At 49.0% G+C, this 25405-nt stretch overlaps 1 protein-coding gene across 2 annotated transcripts in view; it reads left to right on the forward strand.

Moving 5' to 3' along the window:
• Positions 1-11714: 11714 nt before the first annotated feature.
• The window catches only part of Nos2 (nitric oxide synthase 2), a 38739-nt gene continuing 25048 nt past the window's right edge, over positions 11715-25405 (forward strand). The window contains 5 exon segments of one of the 2 annotated variants that reach the window (NM_001281644.1): positions 11715-11852; positions 12093-12249; positions 19360-19444; positions 20207-20329; positions 21625-21773. In NM_001281644.1, the coding sequence (NP_001268573.1) occupies positions 12140-12249; positions 19360-19444; positions 20207-20329; positions 21625-21773 (467 nt within the window). In that variant the 5' untranslated portion in view covers positions 11715-11852; positions 12093-12139. 2 annotated transcript variants of the gene reach the window in all.

Genomic DNA, 25405 nt, shown 5'->3' on the forward strand with positions numbered 1-25405 from the left:
ATGTGAGGTTGAGGCCAACATTCATTAGATGTCATCTGGAAACTAATCATTCTAGAACCACTTCATGAAAAGACCATCCTCCCCATGGATGGTTACAATGTGGAGCTATGATCTTGCTTATTTTTATTTATTTATTTAGTGCTGAGGCTGGAAAAGCTGGAGATTTCCAAGAAACCGGTGAAAGAAGAAGCATTCCATATCCATATTAATATGTTTCCATTACTCTTCATAGTGTTCCGGCCACACTTATAATCAAAAGGGAAACTAACCCACAAGAGAGTCAGGCCAGCTTGGGCTGGCAGTGGTGACAACTGGGAACGTCCCATCTATTTCCAAGCCCCACCACTGTTTATTTTTGTCAGGAAAAGAGAAAGTGTGTGGGCTCAGGTTCCAAATACATCACACCAAAAGCTCATATTTTCCAGACAGATGTCTTGTGTTCAGGACTTTCCCAACCTCTCCCCAGGGCTTCTTGCTGGTACGTGAGCCTAGGCAGCCACTCTGACCTCTGCAAGGGACAAGAAGCTACTTTTGGACCCAAGATGAGGGAGAGGGTGTATGTGATTTCTCACCAATTCCACAGCAGGAGCAGTGTGTGTGTGTGTGTGTGTGTGTGTGTGTGTGTGTGTGTGTGTGTGTGTGTGTGTGTGTAGGGGGAGGTTGGGCTTGGCTAAGCCAGAGGGGACCTGAGGAATGCTGGCCTTAAACCTGGATGAGCGTGTCACTCTTGAACACCAGTCTTCAGGGAGGCTCCACCTGGACATAAGACCCCTTCAGATCTCTTGGCCCCACTAACTCCTTGGGGACCAGGGAAATTAACAAATTCTTTCTTCTCTTCCATATTAATTCACACATTCACCCAATAAGTATTTCTGAAGGCACTGAGCCAGGCATGGCCTCTTCACCAATGTTCAAAACAGTCAAACATCCCTCCTTTCATTCTGGGGGGCTGGGAAACAATGAACAAGTGATCAGACTAAGATGGGATTGGAAGCTCTGGGGAGGATGTACAAAACAGGGTCAGGGACTACTAGGGTCAAAGAGAAGGGCTGGCATTTTAAGTAAGGACAGCAGGGAGACAAGGGCGCGGCTCAATGGTAGTGTGCTTGCCTGGCATATGCTAAGCACTGGGTTCCATTTCCGCTGCTGCTAAAGGAATGAATGAGTGAGGGAACAAATTAGATAAGCAAATAAAAACAAATAGGGATGGTGGGATTGGCCTTAACAAGGAGGTAACGAATGAACAAAGATGGGGTGTGATGAGTCGTGGGTCACTTCGAGGACAAGTTGCTCCTCTACAGGGGTAACTGCAGAGGCCTCAAGGCTGGGGCTTACTCCAACATTAGGGTGATGCTAAAGCCTAGTGCCTTCTCTTCCATTCACTTTCACTGGGTGCCGTTTGTAGATTGGCCTCTCTCACCCACCACCTGAGTCCAAAGGTCAAGCTCTCCTGCCACTCAAACAGGAGCTGTGCATCTTCAGAAGTCCCACTGCCGCCTGCTGTGGCAAAGAGACTGGACTGAGGATAGACTGCACCTCTCTAGTCTTAGAGCCCCAGGGGAGCCCCTGGAATGAAACTGACTTGGAACATGTTCACTCCAACTACTGTCATTTCATCCAGTAACCCCTATCTTGGTCTTTGATGGGCGTTTTAATTAAGTCCTAAAGAGTCCTTTGTCTCCAAGGGGAACTACGGCCTCTTCACCCTCCCTCTTTACCCTGCCTAGATAGGAATGTGCCTCCTTCTAAGCAGAGTGTTGGGAGGTAGGATCCCACTCTGGACAGTGGGTGTCCTCAGCGCACCCCTTCGACAAGCCCCTCCCCCAGGCTCAGGGAGTCTTTACTTTCCTGGCCCCAGACATTGCTCTTTGATAGAGAAGGCAAAAATATTTGCTGCATGGATCAGGGAGTGGACACTGTGCCTGTTGCTTAGGCCTTCAACCAGTTTGACAACAGCCATGTGAGGTCACAGGAGTAGCAACTGTCCTCATTCCATGGTATGAAACGTATATGCCACGTGGGACAGGTGGGCTCTAGACCCCAGAGCTGCCATTTGCTAATGGAGTGCCATGCTGAAGCTGGGCAAAGGCACTCTTTCCAAGGGATCTCAGCCAAACCCTCGGCCCTCAGAAGCTCGTGAGGCTGCTAGCGGGGTGCTCCCCTGCGTGTTTTATCATACCCCAAGCTCCCCTCCTTCAATCTCGTTTGCTTTTGTTTTTACCATGAAACTGGAGGCTTCCTCAACAGAGCAGCAGCACCTGGGTTAGACTGCATTGCGGCTGCAGATGCAAAGCTACATTCTCCACACTAGCGGGCCAATTACAGGTAGAGGTCTCCTTGGACTCTAGCAATGAGAAGAGAGCCTGCACAGTCGGGAACATCCAACCTATGGGCTGTGACCTGTGACCTTTCAATCACTTTCTTCCGTCTGGTCTGACCCTAGCCCGTCTGTAGCTTCAGTGTCTGTTCTCACACCCCACATTCCAGCACCTTGTCAACCCTCACTCCTGGGCGTTCCCAGAACCAAGGGAGATGGGTCCACCTATAGCGGGCCTTGAGGAGTTACTCTGTCCTGCATCAGCAATCTCCTTTTGTGATGCTCCAGAAATGTTGGGAGCAGAGACTGGGGACACCCTGAAGACTAGGTCACTCAGCCCTATCTGCTAAACCACTTCACCATGCCCCAGTGGGTGGGCTGCACTCCATCTGCCTGTTGGTAGATGGTTTGCTCCTCCTGGATGACTGCTCCCAGTGGACTGATTCGGGGGATGTTGGCAAGAAACCGAGCCCTAAGCTGCAGACAGAGCACTTATCCAGCCTGTGGAGTTTGTGGGTTCAATCACAACCCTGAAATATAATAAGTTGGCCCTTAGAGGCATTCTTGACTGGACCCCTGCCATTAGCTGGCAGGCTGACTGCCATGTCCAGTCCTCCTTGCCACTGTGCCTGTCCATGCCAGCAGCATGTACTACAGTCTAAGGATCCAACGAGCAAGAACTAAACATTTTCTCTTCCAACTTGGGCCTGCCAACCCCAGGCTAACTGCCTGGGCATTTCCAGCAAAAATCCCACCTCTTCCATCAACTGTAAGTCATCTAAGATGACACAAAAGGGAGATTAGCTACAAAAGTCTGTGTGACTCAGGCTCCCAACTGGTCATCCAACAAATGATGCAGGGGCCTAGAGGGCAGGTACTTCTGAATAAGTCATGCAGTTCTTTGAAAAGTTTCTTTTTTGTGTCTTTTTTCTTTTGACAGATGAGTGGAATGAGGTTGAGGTAGGACACATGACAGGCCAAAGGTCACACAAGGGTGGAGATGCATCATCTCATCTGCTTTCCTTTGTGTCCTAACTTCGTAATTAAAAGTCTTTGAGCCGGGCGGTGGTGGCGCACGCCTTTAATCCCAGCACTCGGGAGGCAGAGGCAGGCGGATCTCTGTGAGTTCGAGGCTGGGCTGGACCGATAGCCTCCAAAACAATACAGAGAAACCCTGTCTCGTAAAAACTAAAAAAAAAAAAAAAGTATTTGAATTTCCTTGTGTGTGTGTGTGTGTGTGTGTGTGTGTGTGTGTAGATCAAAGGACAACTTGCCGGAGTTAGTTCTCTCCTTCCATCATGTGGGATCTGGGTATCAAACTCAGGTACTCATTTGGCAGCTAGGACCTTTGCAGCTTGAGTCATCTAGTCAACTCCTCAGCTGGAGAAAAGGAAGCTCAGAGGGCGCATGCAATCCAACCAAAGAGACACAGCCACTTAAGGGGAGCCAAGGATGCAGAAATCACACAAGGCAGGCTGAGGACGACCATGGTGCGATCCTCTTGCCTTAGCTTCCTGGTGCTGAGATTATAGGTATACACCACCACACCTGGGTCAAACTTTGTCCTTTTCCATAACCAGAGAGCCAGACAATTGACACAGATGTGATCACATCAAGAGATATTTCAATTACCAGAAATTAACATTGTGTGCCATCTGAGTCCCCTTTGTATATAATTTAGGCACATTTATCATTCTGTGAGAAACCTGTTATTTGACCACAAAGAGACTCAGGAGTTCCCAGCTACTGACTTTGCAGTATATTATCAGTGAAGGAATCTATTGAGTGCCTACTATATACAAGGGCAACGACACAGACAGGCAGCTGTGTACCACCCAAAGGGGACGGTAGGGCCACAGGTTACTGATGTACCGCAGGTTGCCAGGAAGCTGGGGGTGGCCAAAGGTCACTTTGAAAAGGAGTGGGGAGGAGCCTGGCAAGGGGCACTGGGGAAGGAAACCAGGCTTTACAGTGTCTGGCCCTTGCAGCCCTCACTTCATCTAGTTCCCAGAAGGCCCTGCGCAGAAGCTTGCTGGTCCTATTGTGCAGTTAAAGAAACTGAGGCTAGACTGGGATTGAGGGACTTGGCCAAGTTCACCTGTGGCCTCTCAACCCATCTGTACAGAGGATGGGCCAAAGGCAGTACTTACAGCAATGCAAGACAGCCTGCTGTTGTACCGCTACCTGCTGTGGCTGGCCTGATCTGGGGATACTCTGGAAGCCAGTAGGCAATCCCAGCCTCCCTGATGACACTGCAGCTTCACAAACTTATTTATTTTGTTTGTTTTTGTTTTTCGAGACAGGGTTTCTCTGTGTGGCTTTGGAGGTTGTCCTGGAACTCACTCTGTAAACCAGGCTGGCCTTGAACTCACAGAGATCTGCCTGGCTCTGCCTCCCAAGTGCTGGGATTAAAGGTGTGCGCCACCCCTGCCCGGCCTTTTTTTTTTTTTTTTTTTTTTTTTTTGAGACAGGGTTTTGCTATACAGTACAGGCTGGCCTCAAACTCACAGCAATCTTTCTGCCTTTGCTTCCCAAGCGTTGGAATTACTCAAGATCATCCTTGGATTCATAGTGAGTTCCAGGCCAACTGGGCTACATGAGACCCTGTCTCAAGAAATTAACTTACCAACCAAACAAACCAAAAAGGATTTCAGATTTCTGGTTGTTGCTGTTCCCAAGGGCATCTGAGTGACATAGCCTGTGCTCAAGGGCCACAGGAAGGAGTGCGGGGTCTCAGGGAGGAGCACCTGGGAGTGCCCTGACTTTGGAGCTGGGAGTTTCTATCTGTGGTCTGTAAGCCAGCAGCCCCCCTCTCTGAGCCTTAGTGCCCCTCCCTCCTGCAAATGGGACAATAACATTACCTTCCAGGATTGGGTGTCTTCCATGCTTAGAGCAGTGCGTTGATCTTGGTTGTTGTCCATGCTGAACATTGCTAGAACCACAGGAAAACAGGGCAAGCGTGGCAGATGCTGCTTCCCCTCTCAGAGCCTGTGTAGAGTGGGCAGATGGTTCTCTCCACTCAGAGCCTGTGTAGAGTGGGCTGGCCTGCTTTCTAGTATCACCATGAAGATTCTGGGAGTTGACTTTGGACACCTTTGCCCAGTGTCATGAGGTGCAAGTCCTACCAAGCTTCCCGTAAATACACACATAGTTCTAGGTTCAAATCCTGGCTTTGTTCCCTCATCCCTGAGGGACTCAGTCCTCACTGCAGCCTCAGGGCTGCAGATCCCTCTGCAAATTGAAGGTAAGGGTAGTACTTTTTGTCTTCAGAGCTGAGGATCGGAACCCAGGGCCTTGTGCTTTCTAGGCGAGAGCTCTGCCACTGAGCTAAATCCCCAACCCCTAAGGTAATACTCCTAAAGAGCCAAGGCGGGCTCTGGGAGACAGCTCCTTTGCCTCCAAAGCCAGCAGGGACTCTGCCTGCCTGTACTTCTTTCCATAGTGTCATACAGAGCTGCCACCAGAGACTGCTATCAGTGGGGGACATTCAGTAGATCCACTCAGCTGTTACCACGGTCTCAGTCCCTCTACTGAGTGTCCTCATGCAGTGAAGTGGGCATGTGAGGTAGGGAGTCCTCTGGGGGCCAGTAAGCATCCTGGTCCTTCGATGTGGGTGAAGCCACAACTCTGACATCTATAAGCTAGGTACATTGGGTTAGGGGCACAGTTCTCACTAGTACATTGGGTTTTCGGTGCCAGTTTTATTGTTCATGAAATCAGGTAATAGCTGCGCCCATGGTTGGCGGTTCAGTCAATGAGCTGAAAGCCAGGCCTGGTTACATCCACACAGTGAGTACCCGGGGTGAGGAGCTTGTAAGTATTCTAATGATTGAAAATTATTACTGTGCCAGGAGAGGGACCTATGCCAAGAGAGGCAGCTGGGTGGTGCTGGAGTGCAGGCCATGGTGCCATGCTACTTTCCAGTCTTGTCCTGGTTCCATCTCTCAGGATGAGTTTGAGGGGCTGGAGGGGGGAGAAGGGAGCTGGGACTCTACCGGACTTCCGTGGTCCTCAATATAGTGAAACTAGTCACAGGAGCCTCTCAAAGGAGGCCGTGTGGATTAAATGGCAGGAATGCTTTAATGCTGTGTTCAGTAAGCCTTAGCTACTTGATCACTGTTTTGTTTTAAATTATGTGTGTGTGGGGGTGGTATATGTACACGAGTGCAAATGTCTGAAGAAGCTAGAGATGTCAGATCTCCTGAAGCTGGAGTTCCAGGTGGCTATAAACTGTCACGTGCCAGTGCCGGGAATCGAACTCAGGTCCTCTAGAAGAGGAAACATGTGCTCTTAACTGCTGAATCGTCTCACCAGACCCCTGGCCACTGTTTTTGTGGGAAGACCTTTGAGGTTGCTGATCACAGAGAGCCATGTAGCACGCATCGCATTCAGATCCTCTCAGGGACAGATGCACTTTATTTGATGGACCCCGCCCTAGGATGGAGGGGCCTAGAAGCCCAAGTTTGGGGACTACTGGTGCTATGCTTAGGTTGTGGGGGAGGAGGGCCTTCTTCTCCCGACTGTCTACCTTGGGCTTCCACTGCCACCCCCAGGGGCCTGCCTTTCCCCACCTGCCCTTCAAAGTGCACTTTTCTTTCACCCCCGCAGAGTTCACCTGCCCCGTCCATCAACAGGAGAGGCCCAGGAATGCAGGAATGCTGCCTGTTAGGTGAGCAGCGCCAAGGGGAAGATGGCTTCTCAGGCCCTGAAGCTGAGGGCAGACGGGAGAGGAGGACCTGCGACAACCTCCGACAGCTCTGGAGCTGCTGACAGCAGCGTGAGGGGTGCAGCGGAAATTTATGGTGTGTTCTGTCTCAGAGGCTAGCTGCTGTGCAACTGTGCCGAGTCCCTCAGCGTCTCTGTGCCACCGTTGCCCTTACTGCTGTTTTCACTCTCCTTCTCCTCTTCCTGTTCCGTAGTTAGAATAACGGAACCGTGAGGATGTCCACACAACATCCTGAACACAGTGTGTTTTTTGCCTCCATGGGCTTCCCATCCTCAGAATCTACCAACTGTTGACCAAAAGGAAAAGTATTTAAATTACCTTTCTAGTGACCACGTAGAGACATTAAGCCCTAAACAATATGGCATGGCAGCTACACATTTAATTTAGTCTGTATTATTTGGTATTAAAAATAAAGTTTAGGAGGAGGGGCTGGGGTGTGCAGCTCTGTAGGTAGAGTGCTTGCCTAGGGTGAGTAAAATCCTAGGTTCAATCCGCAGCACCACACTGACTGGGTATGGTTGTGCCTGCCATAATCTTAGCCCTCAGTAGTGGAGGCAGGACCACAAAAGACTCAAGATCATCCTTGACTACACTGGCCTTAATCCCAGTTACTCACGAGGCTGGGACAGGAGGATGGAAAACTCAAGCCCTACCTGGGCATAAAGGGGACAGAAACACAGAAGGTACAAAAATGGTCTAGGGATATATCTCTCTGATAGAGTGCTCACTTAGCATGCAGAAGGCCCTGGGTTCACTTCCCAGTACCACACATAAGAAGAGAGGGGGGTTGGTGGCAGATGACCCCACCTGAGGGATGCTGATCTGTCAGAAGGTTAAGTGATTACTCTGACTCACAGCTTTGCAGCTTGAAACATTCTCTTATATCCACATCTCCCCTTTGTCATTGTCACTCTGTCATGGAAATTGTCCAGTGTAGCAAAGACAGGTAGGTGGCTTTTCTGAGCCCACACAACTGTGGTGTGGTAGAGCTGGTACTAGAACCCAGGACCTTATAGGTTTATCTAGCCATGTCCTCAAAGCCTGGTTCTCAGGAGACACAGTCTTCCCCTGCACCAAAGCCCACAGCTGGTGGATGATGGGTTGGAATAGCACCGGAGGGGACATGGTGGCCAGAACGGCCAGGCTGGCACATGAGCAGAATGCAAAAGAACAACAGTGGGAAGGAGAAATATCCACCAAGCCTTACCCCAAGCCAGCACTTCAGAGGTCCGGACTGGCTACACTCATCCTCCACTCACACAGCTGATTCACAGATTCACCTAAACTCCAGCACCGTGGGCCTCACATACTAGAGAGTGAAGAGTTAAGACCGTGGGCTCAGCACCACAGGAAGGAAGGCAGCTCTAAGCACTGTGCTGTGGGTCATGGGTTCCAAGCAAACTAAGGTTCCTGATGGAGGGACACTGAGAGTCAAGGGACAAAGCCAGGGAGATTCCCTAGAGACTGTGCTTAGGGGAGTCTACCAGAGACGTGAGTGTCTGTGAGGGCCAGCAGAGCACAGTGCTGAGGCGAGGACGCGTCATACACACCCTGGAGTCTCACTGCTCATGTACCCAGATCTCTTCTCTTTAGTAACAGATTTTTTGCATTAAATAACAGAATTTGACCAAGTATTCAGATGCAAAGTAGGTGAGACTCTGGAAGATTCTATAGATGGGAAGTTATAATATCCATTTCATGGAGTTTTGGGATTGATACACGTATTTGTTGCAGGTGTAGCTGGAATATTTGGACGCATGAACAGGGGCTAAGGGTTCCGTTGTGGGAAACTTCTGAATGCTGTCCTAATGTATTTGCTCCTGTGTGTGTCCCCGGAGCAACATGGATCTAGGTCCTTTGAGGCCAGGCTTCCTCCATCACTCTGAACTTTAGTCATCCATTTTTTTCCCTAGACTTTGTGCTCCCTGTTAGGGGCTCAGTCTTTCCCAAGTATTGTTCCTTTGGGCTCATCTGGCTGAAGCCTGAAAGGAGGTTGGCTTTGAAATACTGAAACCCATAGGCTGTGTGTGTGTGTGTGTGTGTGTGTGTGTGTGTGTGTGTGTGTGTGTGTGTGTGTGCATGCGCACAGGTAAACTTGGAAACTAGAAGACAATCTCAGCTCTTGTTTCCCAGATGCTATCCACTTTTTTTTTCACTGGCCTGGAGCTTGCCTAGTAGCCTAGGCTGGCTAGCAAACCCAGGGGTACTCCTGTCTTTGTTTCGGCAGATCTGATATTACAGGTGTGAGCACCCCACCCGGTATTCTACCGTCGATTGACTGGCTGATTTTCTCTGTAAGTGCATGGCACACATGTAGAGGTCAGGGTACAATTTATGGAGGTTAGTTCCCTCCTCCATAAATGGAGGGTTCCAGGAACCCAGGCCTGACAGTAAGTCCCTTAACCTGCTGAGCTATCTCCAGTCCACGCCCTACATCTTTATGTGAGTTTGAACTTAGGTCCTTGTGCATGCAAGGCAAACACTTTATTCTCTCAACTTTTTGAGGGCATGCATCTTTTGGGTGACTCTTAGTTTGTGTATCTTAGACAAAAGCAAAACTTTGAGGCTGGGCTGAACTTGGGAAACTTGGGAAGATGAGTGGACATTGTCAGGGTGTGTTAGGACAGTATGATCCAGGGGGATTTTCCCCCGTCTCTGTTTGTCCCCTTTCCCATAATACTGTTGCTATTTTACTTTTATAATGGAAAATTCCATGCCATGTATGAATGCTTTATTTGAAGCCTTATAGTAAATTATATTTCATTTATTTAGGTTTTTCAAAACAGGGTTTCTCTGTGTAGTCCTGGCAGTCCTGGAACTTGCTTTGTAGACCAGGTTGGCCTCAAACTCAGGGATCTGCTTTCCCTGTCTGTCTCCCAAGTGCTGGGATTAAAGACTTGTGCCATCACACCCAGGTAGGAAATTATAGTTCTGCACATAAGAAGTCACACTATAATGTCCATTGTGAAAAGGAGATTTTCCTACCGTAGCCCTGCCCACCATGCTGCCCAAACTAACTTACTAATAGTGGGAGAATGCCAGTGAAGAAGTATCTCAGAGACTTCTCTCTGCCCAGGGCCTGCCTTCCATCCTAAAAGACCTCCTGATAGATGTCTCAGGGGCCTGTTGGGATATTGGCATCATTCAGTATCATTGGCCTTCTGGAACCTGGACCTTTTTTCCAGCACGTTCCATACTGTCATTTTTTCCCAGCTCCCTGAACTCCTGTTGCAAACTGGAAGTGAGAGAACATACAGGAATTAGTCAGAGAGCTCCATGCCCAGAACAAAATCCCCGGGAACCTGCAAGCCAGTCTATGTGGTTTAGCCAAGAAAAGCCTCTCTCCCTAGTGACCCAATATTGAAGTGGCCACCTGCTGCCAAGTGGCCACGTCCTTGGACCAGAGACCAGGAAAAGGTGGCCTTGCTGAGGATGCACCACACAGAGTGACGTATTAGTGCCCACAGACTAGGAGTGCCCATCGTATAATGAGCTAACTGCACACCCAGCTGGGGACTCTCCCTTTGGGATCAGAGACTTTATGCAAAATAGCTCAGAAGAGCATGGGGTATAAATACTTGATGGCTGCTGCCAGGGCCACAGCTTCACAGGGAGTTGAAGACTGAGACTCTGACCCCAGAGGACACAGTGTCACTGGTTTGAAACCTCTCAGCCACCCTGGTGAGGAGACTGGGCAGTTAGAGACTCTTTGAGGTTCCTCGGGCTTGGGTCTTGTTCACTCCACAGAATAGCTTAATCAGCTGCAAGGTGAGTCTTATGTTGGGGACAGGGGACAGCTGCTCTTAGGAGGACCTTCCTGTTTGGGAAAGCTCAGAAAAATCGGTCTTTTTTTTTTTTTTTTTTTTTTTGGTGGATGGCCTGAAGCTGACAGAAGGCCTAGGGAGGGCAACCACAGGAGGTTGTGACTGTTCAACAGGGCATCTTGGTCTGGTTTCTTCTTTGCAAATACTTACTGTGGTGGTGGTTATACTACAAAGAAAAACTTTTATAAGATGTACCCCTCCCCACCCCCAAATCTGATGAGGTAGGGACTATTAACCCCATTTTAGGAGTGAAGAAATGATTTTCAGCTGACTAACTTGATTTACATCAGTAACTAGAAAGGGTCAAGTTGGGACCCAGGTCATCAGGGCTCTGAGGTTCCCGAGAGTGTTCTTTGTTTCTTTCTTTGTTTTTTGAGACAGGGTTTCTTTGTAGCTGTGGAGCCTGCTCTGGAACTCCCTCTGTAAACCAGGCTGCCCTCGAATTCACAGAGATCCACCTGCTCTGCCTCCCGAGTGCTGGGATTAAGGGCGAGCGCCACCACTGCCCAGGACCCTGGCAGGTTCTTGTTCCCACTGCCATCTGAGGGTATCTTTCCCAAGGAGGGTGCTGGCTATGGGGAAGCCCAGACACCCCCATGCTTTCTCCATTCCGTATCTTTTTTCTTAAAGGAGATAACCTCAAGTGCTGAGAATTTAATACTCTTTTCCACAAACCATTGATCTCTCCTGGAATGACAGGAAGGGAACACGCAGCATAGTGTCCTTAGCTTAAGATGGACAATGACATCCAAATCAAAGGAAAGGTGGCCAGGACTGGAGTGCCAGCCCCAAGTTCAGTTCTAACAAGAAGGTTGTTATTAACAACTGTTGGCTCTTCTCATCAACAGGGAACAAGGAGGGTCAGACTAGTGTGCACACTTCAGGGATCCGCAGCTCCTGTTCCCCTTACTTGGTGCCAAGAATAGCCCTGCCCTGAGCCACTGAGTTCTCCTAAGGAGGATCGTGGACACTTCCTTTGTCTGTGGTAGGTGGCTATGTGGCGTCCAGTGTTGTTCCTTTGGCTTGTTATGTGCCTTTGCACAACAGGAGTCTGTCCCACAGGATTTCAACCCCAACCCCAAATAAAACCCCAGAGTGCAAGCGCAGAGAGAGCAAGCCTTATCTGGACTTCGTCTCCATCCCCGGGGACACTGGCGCCTGGGAGAAGCTCCGGTCTGTTAGGTCTTCTTCACCCTCGTCTCACAGCCTCCCTCCCCTTCCTCAGCTCCACACAGAACATCTTGGAGTTGAAATAGGAGCGAAAAGTCAGACATGGCCTGCCCCTGGAAGTTTCTGTTCAGAGCCAAATCCTACCAAGGTGACTTGAAAGAGGAAAAGGACATTAACAACAATGTGGGGAAAACCCCAAGTGCCGTTCCCAGGTAAGCAATCTCCGCTCCCACCTCTTTGGGGTTCCCATGCCCCTGTTGCTGTTCTCGGTCCCCAGCCTCCTAAGAGAGCTGGTCTCCAAGGCATGGCTTGCAGCTCTCTGCTGGAGTCTGGTGCAGCTGTGGTGTGTAGAAAGAAGGCCTAGGGCTTGGTGCTGCTCCCAGGGGAGTTTGGACTCTCTGGAGGGAGGAGGAGGGAAGAATACATGAGAACGGAGGCTGGAGAGCTTAGCAGTCAGCTCAGGTGATGTCCCGATTGGCCAGGACATGTGCGCCATCAGTTTGTAGGTATTTTGACTATTAGAAAACTGAAACTGAAGGGTGTTGATATGGTCCTGTGCTGTCCTCAGTGGCTGTGTGACTTCGGCAAGCCCACCTATGTGAGTCTCAGGCAAGTCTGCAATGTGACCTGCCTGATAGCATGCTGGGAATGAAATAAAGTGTACATAAGGCACGTTGCATGCCACAGGCACTTGATAAATAGAAGCTTCCTTATCACCAAGACTACACATGTGTGTGTGTGTGTGTGTGTGCATCTACACATTTTGAACTTGACCTCCATGGGGTCCTTCACTGTGGTCTCATTCTGCAAATGAGGTGCTGGAGGGGAAAGCCTGGCTTGCATGACTGCTAATGACAGAGGTAAAATCTGAGGTTGGCCTGGTGCATCTCAGAACTGAACTAGTCCTCCCACAATTTGTATGGACAGGCTAGGAGAATTCTAGAGAACACTGAGTCTACAGCCATAGCTTGGGACTTGAGGCTAACTCAAGCAAAAAGATGACTTTCTCTGAAATGTGGTGACACAGAATCATGTCCAAACCTCAGCCTGTACCTGGCTCAGGTATTTGCAAGACTATAGTGGGCAGCGCCCCCTGGAGGTAGTATGCAGAGCAACCCTAAATTTCCCTGTCTCTGTGCAACCAGATGTGGAGAGAAAACTTAGGCAGAAAGGAATAGCTTTGCCACTTCATAACTCTGTGGCTTTTGTCAAGTCCCTTAGCCTCCAAACCTCCATTTCCTCACTTATAGGCAAAGAGTGATCACGGTAGGATTAGAGGAGGCAGATGACCCAGGTATGGAAGGCTGGGTGAGCTGGAGGCAACTGTATCAAGTCTGTCAAGAATACTGGGCTCAAGCAACCTGACGCACTTCAGTTTCAAAATAGTGCTTCATCCCCTCCTTCTCTTTACCTGGTCCCTGTGACCCCTGCCTTCCATCACCCCAGAATCCAGCTGCCCCCACACCTCTTTCCTCCAACTTAACTTCATATAAGTCAAGCCCCTGCTCCGAAGTCTTTGGTAGCTGCCATTGCCTGTCCCCATACTGAGGCTTGACCCTGCCCAGACAGAGGGCATCCCCTCTGAAAATCCAGAAGGGCGCTGCTGTTATCCCACTTTAGGGAAGAGGACACAAAAGTCCAGGGTGCTCAAGTCATCTTAAGATCTCATAGTTGGCAAATTGCAAAGCCAGGATTCAAATTGGACAGTCTGGTTTACAGCCGCTATCCTGGTTGCCACACCATGGGTGCTGGATAAATTTCATCCCATTAACAATTACACTTGATGCTGGCTTACCTGGCACTATGCTGCCAGTTAACATGTCAGCAAAGTCCTCCTGTTTAATCAGTGGATTAACTGAGCCATTTATTAATTGCATACGAAACCGCAGATATTTATAGCATCTGTAGTACTATGTCAAAAACCAGGTGTGAACTGTTTCTATCTTGCCTAACAGGGCCAGTTTCTAGAGAGTGGAGAAGCTAAGATCTGAGTCAAGTCTCTGTGCTCTTTCCCTGAGGGCCTACTATGTACATACTACACTGAGAAAGAGAAAAACAGATCCAATTTCCACAATCAGGGAGGAAAGGGGGAGGCAAAGGCTTCCTCCCTAGTTTGGGCAATCCTGGCAAAGCAACATGTCAGAGAGCTTTATGTGTGTGGGAGGGGTCAGGTAGGGAAGGGCAATAGGAGAATGTGCTGTTGAGCTTTCTAAGCTGTGCGGTCAGCAGGGGCCAATGGGTGGCAGATGGCTTTCTGGAGAAGAGAGTCCAGCTGAAATGGGGCTGCCCAGGAAAGGTGGTCAGAGGATGTTCCTGGAAGAGGAAGCAGCTTACAAAGGGGGTTTTACTCTGAAAGCGGCCGGAGCCGCGTTATTTATTTTTGTTTTAAAATGTACTTTTCAAATCCATGCAAACTAAGAGCCTGTTCCTGGTGGCTTTCAACTTTGTGTAAACAAGCGATTCGGAAGTGTGCAGGGTGTGTCATGCATGTGCTTGCCTGTGTTTTAGAGGCAAAGGGTATGTGTGGGATCATCTAGGTGAACCATAGGGAGTTTAGAGCAAAGTTAAGCTAAGCCTTAGTTACTGGGTTACAGGGTCTAAAAAGAAACGCTCCTCAAACCGTAGTTTGGACTTGGGTTTCATTTGCTGAAATACTGGCCCAGAGGGTTCCTGAGGGCTGCACCCGTACTCCACCGGGTCCTATCAGCTGCCCTGCTCCCAAATTGCAACCTACAAACAGAACAAAACACCTTAGTACGTGGACCTTCTACGTAGCATTGTCCAGAGGTTTGCGCGGACCTAAAGGATGCTTTGGGTCAGATGGGCCCCCACTTTTCCCACTAGAAGTCACCCTCAACCCTAAGCTTTCTTTCTCTTCCATTCTGCAATCATAAAGAACAGGGAGACAGGGCAGATGTTTCCTGGGAGGGTTTGAAGCAGAGGCAGAAGTGGCCCTGGGGCTGTTGTGCGACCTTGAGCTGGTCAGTTCTATGGTCCCTCAGCTTCTGCCTCCACAAAGCGGAGGTAATAAAGAATTGCCTTCTTGAGTGAATTTCGTTAGGGGGAGAGAAAACAATAGGTGTGGAAGATGCTGGTGCAGCGGGAGTCTGGGTCGCGATCCTTATTGTCATCGCTAAGGGAATATACAAACCGAGGCAATTTGCGCCGCCCTGATGTTGTCCTGGGCCACTAGGGGCCAAGCCCGGATCCCGGGAGGAGGGCGGGCGCTGCGGGGGCGGGCTCTGAGGGGTTCCGCGGCGATAAAGGGACAGCGCCAGAAAGAGGCGGTGGCCCAACCATGCGCGACGGGCTGAGCGGCGCGTGCGACGCCGCCAGGCCACGGCTCTGCCGCCTCCTGCGCAGGATCTTCGGCCCGAAGGTCGCCAGCCGCGTGAGCCCAGCCAGGTACATCGCTTGGGGCCTGGGGAGCAGCGAGGGCGTTGGGCGCCCGGGTGACCCCGCCAGGACTCGAGAGGCGGGGCTCAGCGCCCACGCGTGCTACCCAGTGGGTGTTTCTGCAGCAAAGAACTTCTGCACTGCGTTGCTTTGAGACGGGTTCTGGCTATGTCGATAGGTTGTCACCAGACCTGAACATCCTCCTGCCTCGGCTGGGATTACAGGCGTGTGCCACTACTTAATGTGTGTTTTGCGGTACTGGGAATTGAACTGCATTTAAACAAGTGCTCTTCCACTTAGACACACACTCACACACACACACTCACACACGCACACTCACACACACACTCACACACACACTCACACTCATTACTGTGCTCTAGACAAATATGGTGAAGAGGGCAAAGATGATCTTTTTACAGTAAGACATTCTCCCTCTCACAAGGCAGGTATGGCTTCAGCACTCCCTCCTCAGCACCCAGTAGGCCACACCAGGCCTGCAGATGGTTCTATGGGCCTGAGCAAGCCCCCACGGTTCCTTTTGCCTTCAAGTCCTTAATGGTCCTTCATTTCTTCAACCAGCCAGCCAGGCTCTGGGTTTGGGAGTGTCTACAGGCTCTGGGCGCAGTGATTTGGAACCAACGGCTCTTGGTGCAGTAATTTGGAACCAAGGGTCGCGAGTGCTCATCTGAAACCTGGTCCTTGGTCTCCTTTAGCAAGTGGCCAGAAGAAATCTGCTAACTGGTAGCAAGACAGAGTAGCTGGAGTAAAGCTCTGTTTATTCACCGTTACATTTTCCTCCTTTATCCTAGTTATAAAAGTACTTGAAAGATTATTTTTAAAAACTTCAAAAAGCATAAAGTTGAAAAGAAAGAATGAAATTTAAATAGCTCATGACTTTTTGATCACATTATGCTAATTAATCACTGTAAACCTTCACTGGCATTTCCCCCAGGTGTTTTCAGCTGCTGGAGTCCACATTCACACACACACACACACACACACACACACACACACACACACACACACACACCAAGAGGGTCATCAGGTATCTAGTCTGAGCAAACAGCATGCTTAGGTTGTTAGGGACAACCTAAACATGCTGCCGTGGACCCTGGAGCGAGGCTAACTGTGGCTCATTTCAACCGTAGATTTCAGATAGCATTTAAAACATTGATGTTTAGGAGAAGCACTTACGTAAACAGTGATGTTGTCTTTAAGTCTATTACTGTAGCCGGGGGTGTTTCTGATCTAAATCTAAATTGTGAAGTCCAGGGTGGGCTGGATGTGAAGGTTGGGTCAAAGGAGGCTGGTGAGAAAGCAAATCTTGGCTTCCTTGTTTCTTTCTGGTGAAGTGTACCAGTCCAGATCAGAGGAGCATGTTTAAGAAAATTTTTTCAGCTGGGTGTGGCAGTGCATGCCTGTAATCCCAGCATTCAGGAGGTACAGGCAAGAGTTCAAGGACATCATTAGCTGAATGGTGAGTTCGAGGGCAGCCGGAGGTACATGAAACTGTCTCGCGCGACCGAGAAAGAAATGTTCCATGATTTTGTTTGTTTAGTGTTTTGGGGGGTGGGTGGGTGAAGGAGGGGTGTTTGGTTGTTGTTGTTGTTTTGTTTTTTGAGATAGCCTCACACTATATAGCCCAGGCTAAACATCGTTCCCGCCTCACCTTGAATGCTGGGTTTCCTTCCGAGCACCAGTAAGCTTTCCCCATATTAGTGATACTTGCTCACACAACACAAGGAGGACTTCACTGAGGACAGTCACTGGGGTGGGTACAGGGACTTGTAGTGGAGGGAGAGACAGGCAGGGTAAGGGCAAGTTATTGCCAAAGATAAAGAAGATTCTCACTGAACTGACCCAACGAGATTTTTGCCAAAGGTAAGACCCAGACAATCAAACCTCACTCGGGGGTGAGGGACCAGGGTGACTTATTACTAAAAGACTAAGCAGGGGGGTAACTAAAACTGGAGTTTGGGGTTTTTGTTTCATTTTATTTTAGATTTATTTATTTTATGTGTATGGATGTTTGCCTGCAGGTATGTTTGTGTACCATAAGCATGTCTGGTGCTCATGTGAGCCAGAAGAGGGTGTAAGATCTCCTAGGACTAAAGTTGTAGATGGTTGTGAGCCACCTGGGGTGCCTGAAGTCAAACTGTACGTCCTCTTCAAGAGAAACAAGTGGTTTTAAACACTGAGCCATCTCTTCAGACCCTGGATTTGGGTTTTTTTTTGTTGTTGTTTGTTTTGAGACAGGGTCTTACTATGTGGCCCAGCCTGGGTTGGAACTCATGGAACATCCCTCTGCCCCTGCCTCCTTGCTTCTGGGATCACAGGGATGTATTACCACACTTCGCCAAATCAGAACTTACAAGGATGCATAGGAATGGGTCTAGGTCAAGGTGTTACCAAGTCAGGAATCTTTTTCATGGCTCATAAACAGGACACTTTTCAGTGTTGGTGCATAACTTGGTTCAGATATAAGTTGTTTTGTGATGCCTGCAGCTGTCCTTTGCATCTCTGGGGACACACTCTAGGACCACAGGGGATGTCTGAAGTCACAACAGCAATGAACCTGCATGTGTGCTCTTTTTGTCCTACCCATACTTGCCAATGATGAAGTTTAATTTATAAATTGGGTCAAGTAAGAGATAAGCAACAGTAACGACTAATAACACAGAACCATCATTAACAGTGCATTTCAGTAAAAATTATGTGGTGTGGATAGTTGAGGCAGTGACCGTGTCAATAGTCATCTGTTTTTGTTTTGTTTTGTTTTTTTCTTTTCTGGTGCCAGGGATTCATCTTCAACTCTGCTAGAAATGTGGCTGCAACTTCACCAGCAGGCATGGTTTCTCTACCCACCCTTCCTTCTTCTCTCCCTCCCTCCCGCCCTTTTTTCCTTCCTCCCTTCCTTCCTCCCTCCCTCTCTCCCTCCCTCTCTCCCTCCCTCCCTCCCTTCTTTCTTCCCTTCCTTCCTTCTTTTTTGTTTTTACAGACAGTTTCTCTGTATAGCCATGGCTGTCCTGGAACTCTGAAATCTATCTACCTCTGCTTCCTGAGTGCTGTGATTAAAGGCATGTGCCACCATGTCTGGCCCCCCCCCCCTTTTTTTTTACATTTTCTTTTTTCCCACTAGGTTTTTTTTAATTCTGTTTTTAAAAATAAGTGTTGTGTAGCACAGTCTAGCTTTGAATTCCCTATGTAGCTGAGGATGACCTTGAACTCCTGATCCTCCTGCCTCTATTTTCTAGGTGTTAGGATCACATGTATGTGCCATCCATACATGGCTTTTGTTTCTTTCACTTTTTACAAGATAAATACTTGGAGTACCAGACATTGTGGTTTGTACTTGTAATCTCAGCACTCAGGAGGCTCAGGCAGATGGATTGCCATGAGTTGGAAGCCAGTGTGATACACAGAGTGAATAAGTTAAATTAAGTGTTTTGGGGTTGTTTGTGTGCTTTGTAGGCAGGTTCAGGCTGACTTTGAACTTTCTATGTAGTTGAGGCTGGCCTTGAACCCTTGATCCTTCTGCCACCATCTGCCAGATGCTGGGATTCCAGGCATGCACTACCAAGCCCACTTTAAACTACGGCCTGGGAGGTCTGGACTGCCAGAGCATTTGCGCTGGGCTTTCTGAGAAGGGCATTCCCTAGAGCTTCTGTGTGCTCCTGTCTGAATAGTTTTGGCTTGTTCCCCTCATGTCACTTTAGCTTTGGGAGTTCAAAGTAAAGATGAAGAGGGAAGGTAGTGACAGGAGACCCTGAGACTGGCTACCTCATCCTCCTTAATGGGAAGCCAGGGACAGGTCACTCCTGTCTCTAGTGCCAGTGCCCCATCAGCCAGATAGGGACTCACAGAGGCCTCTTAAGACCCCCTCCACTCCCTGACTCCATCTCATGATAACTTTCTTTTCACAGCCCAACAACACAGGATGACCCTAAGGGGCACAGACCTGCCAAGCACCAAAATGGTTCCCTGCAGACCCTCACCGGGACAGCGCAGGTCAGTGATTTGGTCACATAGTATGGGAAGGTCCTTCTTCCTTCTCCTTGGGAGATACAGGCTACACAGCCTTTTGGATGCTGGAAAGGAGGGCACAAGACACCAAGGCCTGGGCAGAGATGGGAGCAACCCAGGCCTGAGGTACACAGGAAGACAAGGAGGCTGGAAACAATAGGATAGTCTTGATGATCAGGAGAGGAGGTCCCCAGGGTGCACTAGCACCAAGATAACTTGTCTGGTGGTTAGCAGTATGGGTGTCCTCGGAATTATGGACATTAGAGAATGATGTCGGACTTAGCTGTTGACCCTCTAGACTGAGCCCCTGGCTTCCAGCCATGTGTCCCATCTTCCTGAAGCCCTTCCATCCTTAGGACTGTAGAGAGGTGGCAGAGAGATGGGAAAGGGGAAAGGTGTCCCTGGGGAAGCAAGACAGTGGAGAATCTGCTACCTTCGAAGCTCCCAGCTCTGCCCTTGGCAGGCCCAGCTGCAGCGGTGGCCTTCCCATCTAACTTGAATTCCCCTCATGAGCCAGCACTGGCCGGGTCTTGGTAAGGACAGAAGCCTGGCCCTGGCCCAGCCACCTGCAGCACTCAGCTGGCTCTGGTCCACCTTCTGGGATGGGCGGAGGAGTGAGGACTGGCCCTGTGTGCGTGCCCTGCTTTGTGTCCCCACACAGAGACAGGGTACAGAGGTGCGGGGACACTTGTACGGGTTGTTGGGGTTTCAGGCATTTGGAAAAGCCTGGATGTTTACCCTTCTTAGAATGGCCCGGAACCCCTGGACAAGCTGCATGTGTCTCCATCGACCCACCCACACCACGTGAAGATCAAAAACTGGGGCAGCGGAGAGACTTTGCAAGACACCCTTCACCACAAGGCCACGTCGGTGAGAAGTCTGGGGGCTGGGGAGGACCACCTTTGTCCTAGCTAGAGTGCCAAAAGGGGCCTCTGTGGGTTCATCACATATCCCCTGAACTTATTAGACTGCCATCTTCTCAGAAAAAGATGCTGGGAACTGTTTACATAAATTACAGTCGGAAGTGTTAATAAGGCCAGTTTTCTGTTAACTACCCGATTAGGCAGCAGATAACCTAGGAGGTCAGACAAAAAGTACAGGAACCAATATTTTCTTAGATTTTGAGAGTATCTGAGAGCTAACTATTAGATTTGTCCAAAGCTGACTGACTAACAGAGGAAGCAATAGGTTCCCTGTGACTGAGGGGTTCAAATGCTGTTTGCTAGGGAGGTAACAGAGCTTCAAGCAGCTGGGAACTAGTTATCTTTTAAGGTTCCTTCCTGTCTTTTAGTTCCTTACTCTGACTCTAGAATTCATGCTATGAGGCCGAGTGTGGTGGTGCATGCCTTTAATTCCAGCACTTGAAAGAGGCAAGCAGATATCTGAGTTTGAGGCCAGCCAGGTGTACATGGTGAGTTCTGGGACAACCAGAGCTACATGGTGAGATCTTGTCTCAAAACAACAACAACAAAACATAAAACAGAACAAACAACAGAGAGAAAGAAAAAAGAAGTATTCATGTTTAAAGTGGGAAAGAACCAGAAAGGCGGTGAGGCAGGATGATCCCCTGAACCCTAGAAACTGTGTCTGTAATCCCAGACGTGGGAGACAGAGGCAGGAGGTTAGGAGTTTAAGATGATCTGCTATGTAGTGCATTTGAGGCCAGCCTAGGCCATGAAAGATCTTGTCTCAAAAACAATACCAAAACCAACCAAACAAAGCAAAATGAGAAACGCCACACTTAACATCTGGGCGTCCATCTTCCTGGCATTTCTTTCCATGCCTCCCTGACTTTGGAGTGTTCAGCTGCTCATCCATTTTCTCTAGGCTGACACTGGAACCATGCTCCCACAGGAGCCAGCTGGGTCTCTTAGAAAGACGAGCAGACAAGAAGTCCTCTAGGTGGAAGCTGTGGAGTTTTCTCTGAGGCTGCTGCTGGGTCTTTAGCTGACTGGAGAGCACGGAAACCAGCTCTCACTGAGTGGATCTCAGGAAAGGAGAGGGGAGCTAGCCTAGGAGAAATCTTGGTAGACCCCGAGGAGAGGGTGCCTGCATAGAGTCGCAGTGAGCACAGCAGTCAGAGGAAGGCCAGGCGACTGCCTGGGGGTGCAGTCGGGGGAAGGAGGAGAATTGGAGGCCTGCTCACCCTGTGTCTCTCTTCCTAGGAGTTCACCTGCGGGTCCAAATCATGCTTGGGGTCCATCATGAATCCAAAGAGTTTGACCAGAGGCCCCAGAGACAAGCCCACCTCACTGGAGGAGCTCCTGCCTCAAGCCATTGAGTTCATCAACCAGTATTATGGTTCTTTCACAGAGTAAGTGTGGCTCCAGTCAGGGTGACATTTCCCCTACTCCCCGTGGCTGACCTGTCTCCAACTGTCCCACACTGACCCCTGAACCCTGCAATCTCCAGACTTGCCACAGTTCTAGGCCCAGGGCAGACCCTGGAGGAGGCTTAGGCACTGCAATAATGTCTGGCAGTGCAGGGGAGAGTGTAACTGGCTGGGGTTCTGGCTCCACCACAGACCACTCCTGAGTTCTGGGGAAATTGATCAGGCCTCAACTTCCCCATCTGTAAAATGGGGATCTTATAGCATGGCTTATTAGACAGCCATGAGATTTGTGCAAGTTTAGGACAGTGTCCTAGCCTAGGGGCTGTGAAACAGTGACTTGGAATGGATCCTTTTAGCCTAAGGTAGATGGAAGCTTAGCGACTATGTGGTCAGGCCACTCCTACAGATGTGAGCAAGATTCCCAGAGATACCCCTGGCATCATCCTAGTCTAACTAGAGTCAGGGATCCATGACTTGGTGGGGTCACCCCATTAATAAGTGTGTGTCAAGCACCAAGCATGGTCCTGCCTGGAATGCGAAGATTTTCTGCATTGCCAGTTGCCAGTTTTGTTGTCGATGCATACAGTTGTGATCAAGGAGAGGCTGTGTGGCATGGTTACAAGATGAGGTCCCGTCAGCCACTTACACAGGTTCAAACCTGGACAAGTTTCTTCTGCTTTGTGTGCCTTGGTTTTCTTGCCTGAAAATATCTATTGTAATATACACACCTTGTAGGAGTTTGTATGAAGATTAAATGAGTTAGAGGCTATAAAGAGCTAAGAACTGTGCTGGCCTATAATGAATGCAAGTAAGTCTTAGTTATACATATATATATATATATATATATATATATATATATATATATATTGGTTTTTTGAGACAGGGTTTCTCTGTATTGTTTTGGAGGTTGTCCTGGAACTCACTCTATGGACCAGGCTGGCCTCGAACTCACAGATATCCGCCTGCCACTGCCGCCCGAGTGCTGGGATTAAAGGTGTGTGCCACCAACGCCCAGCTCATTGTATGTATTTTAACTTTAAGCATTTATCTGTTGGAGAGCAGGGTACCTGAGCCACAGTAAGTGTATGAAAGTCAGAGGACAGCTTGTAGGAGTTGGGCGTCTCCTTCCACAGTGTGGATTGCTGGGACTGTACTGAGATTATCAGACTTAGTGACAAGTGTCTTTGCACACTGAGACATCTCTCTGGTCTTTCTACTTATGTTTTTGAGACAGCATCTCATGAAATAGTGGAGGCTGGCTTCTGCCCACAATTGTCTTTCTGAGTGCTGGAATGACAGATCCACAAGCTAATGCCTGGATATAGAACATTGTAATTGTCCCAGTATAATATGTGCCTAAGTAATTTAGCCTCCTTAAAACTTTCTAACCAAAATACACAAGTGACTGTAAGAATGACTGACCAAGACAGTGAATGTCTGCTCTGCAGCTGGGTACCCCGTGGCAGTGTCGTTTTGTGGTTCAGTCTCACATAGCAGTTCCATCTGGGACATCCAGACACAGAAGGGTGCCTGGGACCCAGAACAGAAATTGTTGTTCTTGGTGATACCTGCTGCACCTGTCTATTGGATGCCAGAGCTGGGAGGCGCCATCTTCCAGAGCAAGGCTTCCCAACCCTACTTGGGAGCTTGCAGAACACTGATGCCTGGCCCCCTGGACCAAGGGCAGCAGTCTTGGGAATGGGTAGGACTTTCTTGAAGATGCACCCTGGGAGCCTCGGATGCTGGTGCTGGGACTCTAGATGTTAGCTTCTACATGGAGCCTAGCTTAGAGCCCTTTAGCCCTTCATGATCCTGACTCTTTTTGGAGCTGGGATACCCAGCTGGCATTCCCAACACAGCTGGTTGCGTCTTAGGAAACCATGGGAGGCTACGGTGCTGTGCCCAGTGCCTGGGCAAAAGCCTTTACTTCTCATTTTCCAGTCACAAGTCTCTATCTTGGTTCCCAGGCATGATGAACAACAGCCTGTCCCCAGGGTGCAGGGACACCAGCAGCTGCAGGTTACCATCAGAGTGGACTCAGACATCTGTACATGCAGAATGTCAGTACCTTTTAGCCTCTGACTTTCTGAGAGTGATCAATCCTTTTCAGGACTAAGCCACCACAGCATTCCTAGCGACCCTGAAACATGACCAAGAGAAACACACAATGTGTAAAGTAGGCCTGGTGGTGCAGGCCTGTAGATCTAGTTACCCTGGAGACCAAGGTTCTTGCAGGGGATTCCAAGTTCAAGGACAGCCTGGGCAACATATTGAGAACCCCTCTCAAAAGGCTGAAAAAGCAAGTGTAGGGGCATGGGGCTGAGGGTGTAGGTCGGTGGTAGAATAAGCCTAGTTTAGTTAGGTTCAGTCCCTGGTGCAACAAAAGAAAAAGAACAGAGAAGGAAAAGTAGTAAAAGAAAATGCCCAAAATAAAATTCACTGAGTGTGGTGGCACACGCCTTTAATCCCAGCACTCAGAAGGCAGAGGCAGGAGGATCTCTGTGAGTCTGAGGCCACCCTGGTCTATATAGTGAACTCTAAGCCAGCCCAGTTTACCTAGTAAGACTCTGTCTCAAAACAAAACAATTAAAAAAATCTAAGGGAATTGGGAGAAAACATGAAAAATAATTTTAAGAGTAAATCACTGACTAAAACAAACAAAACAAAAAATCCATAAAATAATTACGTTTAAAGTATTCTTTTAAAAGTCATCTTTCTTATATGTTTCCACGTGTTATATTCTTTCTCATGGATGTTGGAAGCTTTGTTGTTACTGTGTGTGGACTTTCAGTATTCTAGAAGTTACATGTGGTTCTAGAGGGATAAAGTCTGACTGTGGCTTCATGAGCTGTTCTGAGTCCGGGAAGTCAGAAAACAGTTGTCTAAGAGTCCTGTGAAAGACTGGCTAAGACAAAGGTTCCCCATTCCTTCTCAATACCATTGTTGCCGCGCTGTTCGTTACATGGAGAGGATGGCTGTGCTCAGGACCAGTCCACTCCTTAGATTACAACAGGCGAGGTCAAATCTTCCAAAGGAATCAGACCCACTCTTGGGTAAACGGCACCAAGAGTTCATCTTTCTCCCTTTACATGGCATTAACATACCATGGGCACTGCCATTTTCATGCTTGGGTACAGAGTGGGGGGTATTTCTAGAGTCTTCCTCTGGTGATGAAGGACACCAACCTCACAGAGGTTCCCCTGTTCAGGGATCACTAGGTACAATCACAAAGTCTTCAAGTCTTTCTGTAATCAAAAAGGAGTTGCCGAGACCCTCCGCCTGCCCCAACGGCTGTTTCATTCCAAGTCCTCCACTGCCCTTAATCACAAGTTCATTCTTTAAATAATTTTGTTTGTTGTCGTTTCGAAAGCCTTTTGTGGTGCTGGTTGGAAATCTCAAGGTTGCTGTGGTGTGTGTATGTTTCAGAGTCGTTGTGACCAAGTTCCTCTCCCTTGGGATAACTTTGAAGTATGCTTAAGTCACTGAGTGTGGCTCTTCGGGTGGGCTCTAGGCTCCTTCAGGCTGAGTTCTGACCTCAGGTCTTGTCTGGGCCTGCCTTGCCTTCTGAGGAACCAGCAAGTCTGCAGTTTTCCCTTGGGCGTAAGGTAGAGGTC

This window comes from Mesocricetus auratus, unplaced genomic scaffold, assembly GCF_017639785.1.
Source record: "Mesocricetus auratus isolate SY011 unplaced genomic scaffold, BCM_Maur_2.0 Super-Scaffold_100007, whole genome shotgun sequence".
Classification (NCBI taxonomy): Eukaryota; Metazoa; Chordata; class Mammalia; order Rodentia; family Cricetidae; genus Mesocricetus; species Mesocricetus auratus.